Source organism: Condylura cristata, unplaced genomic scaffold (genome assembly GCF_000260355.1).
Source record: "Condylura cristata isolate star-nosed mole 26May11 unplaced genomic scaffold, ConCri1.0 scaffold00021, whole genome shotgun sequence".
Taxonomy (NCBI): Eukaryota; Metazoa; Chordata; class Mammalia; order Eulipotyphla; family Talpidae; genus Condylura; species Condylura cristata.
In genome coordinates this window covers 28,219,218-28,222,069 of record NW_004567122.1, presented here as the reverse complement: position 1 = coordinate 28,222,069, position 2,852 = coordinate 28,219,218, and the positions used below count along the sequence as shown (strand labels likewise).

The following is a 2,852-nucleotide window of genomic DNA, read 5'->3' as shown; positions in this document are numbered from 1 at the left end:
AGCCACTGCAGCATGTTTGATTCTCAGCCAGGGAGTCTTGAGTCCTAGAAAATATACTTCATAGCCATTATATATATTATTAAGATTTATGTTATTTTTTTATGCATGCAAGAACTGGGGTACATGCCAGAGGTGCAGGGGTGGTGAAAGGAATCACCAGAGACAGAGTAGGGAACAGAACAGGCAGATTGACAAAGTACACTGCTGAAGGGGAGACAGGAGAGGTCAGCAAGCCATGTGGGTCACCTCCCTGGCTAGGATCAAACTCAAGCTGAAGTGGCTGTGCCTGGCTTCGCAGTGAGTGCTGTGCTTTAACCCATTGCATCACCAGGGAAGGCCCAGAAAAGCAAATTTAATGTAGCTACACAAAAAATGCTACTCACCAATTCAAAGAAATAGACTGATACATGGATGTACTTACATAGACACACCTGAAGATATTATGCCGAATGAAACAATCCAGGCATGAAAGACCATATAGTATATGATCTATTTGTATGAGTGTCCAAATAAGGCAAATTTTTAGAAACAAAAAGCTCAGTGGTTGCCTAAGAGTAAGAGTGGGAATAGGGAACTGGAAAAAAGCAATAGGAAACATTTTGGGGCTTATAGTAGTGCACTAAAACTGGATTGTAGTGATTGCACAGCTGTAAATTTATTTAAAAAAAAACTAATCTTAAATGGATAACTTATATACAATTTAGTGTTCAAAAGATAGCTCTTCACCAACAATTGTGCAAATAGCTTAGTTATTTGTGCACAGTTAGTTTAAAATAATTACATAGTCATTGTGCGAGGCATGCTTCTACAAGGCAATTAAAAGGGGTCCTAACAGACCTATAAGGCCTGACTCAGAAAATGATATTTCAGTGAGATCCAAGAGATAAGTAGTAATTAAATTAAAGGAAAGAATATTCTAGCAAAAGGACCAGCAAGAGCTCAAGTTACAAACAGGAAAGAATATGGCACTTTCTATAAACTGAAATAAATTTGGGGATACAGACATGGGAGAGAGAAATATAGGGTGAGGTTGAGAGTTAAAAAGAGGTTATATAGTTTTGTCCTGTTGTCCATGAAAAGAGTTCTGTTTTTCATATAACACAATGAGGAGTCAATAAAACATTTTAAGGCATGACATAAGCAGATTTTAGTTTTTAAACTACTAATAAAGGCGGGGCACAGGCGATAAGATAATTTTAACTTTTTAAAAAAATTTAAATATAATAGTTTATTTTTACATAATTTTGTGCCTTTTTCCATCTCAGTTGTAATCCCCGTGGAACTTTTTTTTTTAAAGATTTATTTATTTGTACATACAGAACTGGGGTACAGGCCAGAGGATCAGGGGTGGCGAGAGGCTTCACCAGAAACAGAGTGGGGAGCAGAACAGGCAGATGGACGAAGTACACTGCTAAGGGGAGCAGCGGGTGGGTCAGGAGAGGTCTGCCACGCCATGTGGTCCAGGGCACGCTGGGAACGAACTCATGCAGAAGTGGCTTTAGCTTCTCAGTGCTGTGCTTTAACCCGCTGCGCTACCAGGGAGGACCTCCCCGTGGAACTTTTATGGAACTTACCAGAAAAGACATGACAGCAGTTTGTGTGTATGTATAAAGTAAAATTATTACAATCATCAGTATATAATGAAAAGTGCTATAATAGAGACTAACAGGAACTCAAACGTTACCCAGGACCCACCAGGCTTCTCCCAGCTTTTCCTGGCTTCTTGACAGATACCCATTGTTAATCTTTGTTTCATTGAGACTGAGCCCATATACAACTCATACAGAAATTTATCCTTCCATCTTCCTTTCCTTTGGGCCAGTGAAGATGTAAATCTAAACACAAGACCAGTGGCTTCCCTTTCTCAAAAGAAACTACTAAGACTTAAAGGGTATTCATTCTTGTGTAGATATAATCTTTGTTATTGCAAATTAGATTCACCTACCTAGTGTTCAAACAAGACTGAAAATTCTAAAATTTCTCAATAATATATTTTAGAACAGGAATATTAATACATATTATGTAGACAGATATCAATATAGCTCAGGTGTATACTCAGTCTATAGAAGAGCAAGAAATGTGTTTTGCTGTTGTAGTTCTGCAAAGTACCTGCTATATTTTTTTTGGCAGGAATTAATTGTTAAAATAAATTAATCTTCTAAATTTTACATGTACTGTATTCATATTTTTCTTTTTCATATTACTATTATATTTACTATACAAAGCATGATGGAAATGTAGAAAAGGATATGGTTTAAAAACCAAATCAGAATCTTACATATGTTCACTGTTAGAATTTTCATGTCTTACTAGCTTTGTGTAGTCTTTTATCTGTGTGCTTTTGTGTACCTAGTTCTATTTCCTTTGGTACAGGCCAGAGGTGCAGGGGGTGAGAGATTCAACAGAGAGAGTAGGGAGCAGAACAGGCAGATTGACAAACTCCACTGCTGAGGGCAGCAGTGGGTGGCTCAGGAGAGGTCTGCCATGCCCTGTGGTTCACCTCCCTGGCTAGGGATCGAACTCATGCTGTAGTGGCCATGGATAGCTTCGTAGTGCTTTGCTTTAACACATTGCACCACCAGGGAGGGCCTTATAAGTATTTCTAATGCCATTAAAAGTTATTTGAAAGTCTCCTTTATAATGTCTATATTTCATCATTTATTTAGCTTTAATGGGGATACAATTCTCTTTGCAGTGATTGTTGAACCCATACCAGTTGGGCAAGCTGCTAAGGACTATTTAAATTTGTATGTAACACCAACTCTGCTTAAAGGACTCACAGAACTTTGTAAGCAAAAGCCAGCAGATCCTTACGTAAGAATCTTTTCATTCATATTAAATATTGTCTATAT

General features: G+C 37.9%; 1 protein-coding gene across 1 annotated transcript in view; it reads left to right on the top strand.

Moving 5' to 3' along the window:
- The window catches only part of NME5 (NME/NM23 family member 5), an 18,982-nt gene that overhangs the window by 9,133 nt on the left and 6,997 nt on the right, over positions 1–2,852 (top strand). The window contains exon 5 of the mRNA XM_004686762.2: positions 2,696–2,814. Within this exon, the coding sequence (XP_004686819.1) occupies positions 2,696–2,814 (119 nt within the window). The remainder of the gene's footprint in view (positions 1–2,695; positions 2,815–2,852) is intronic.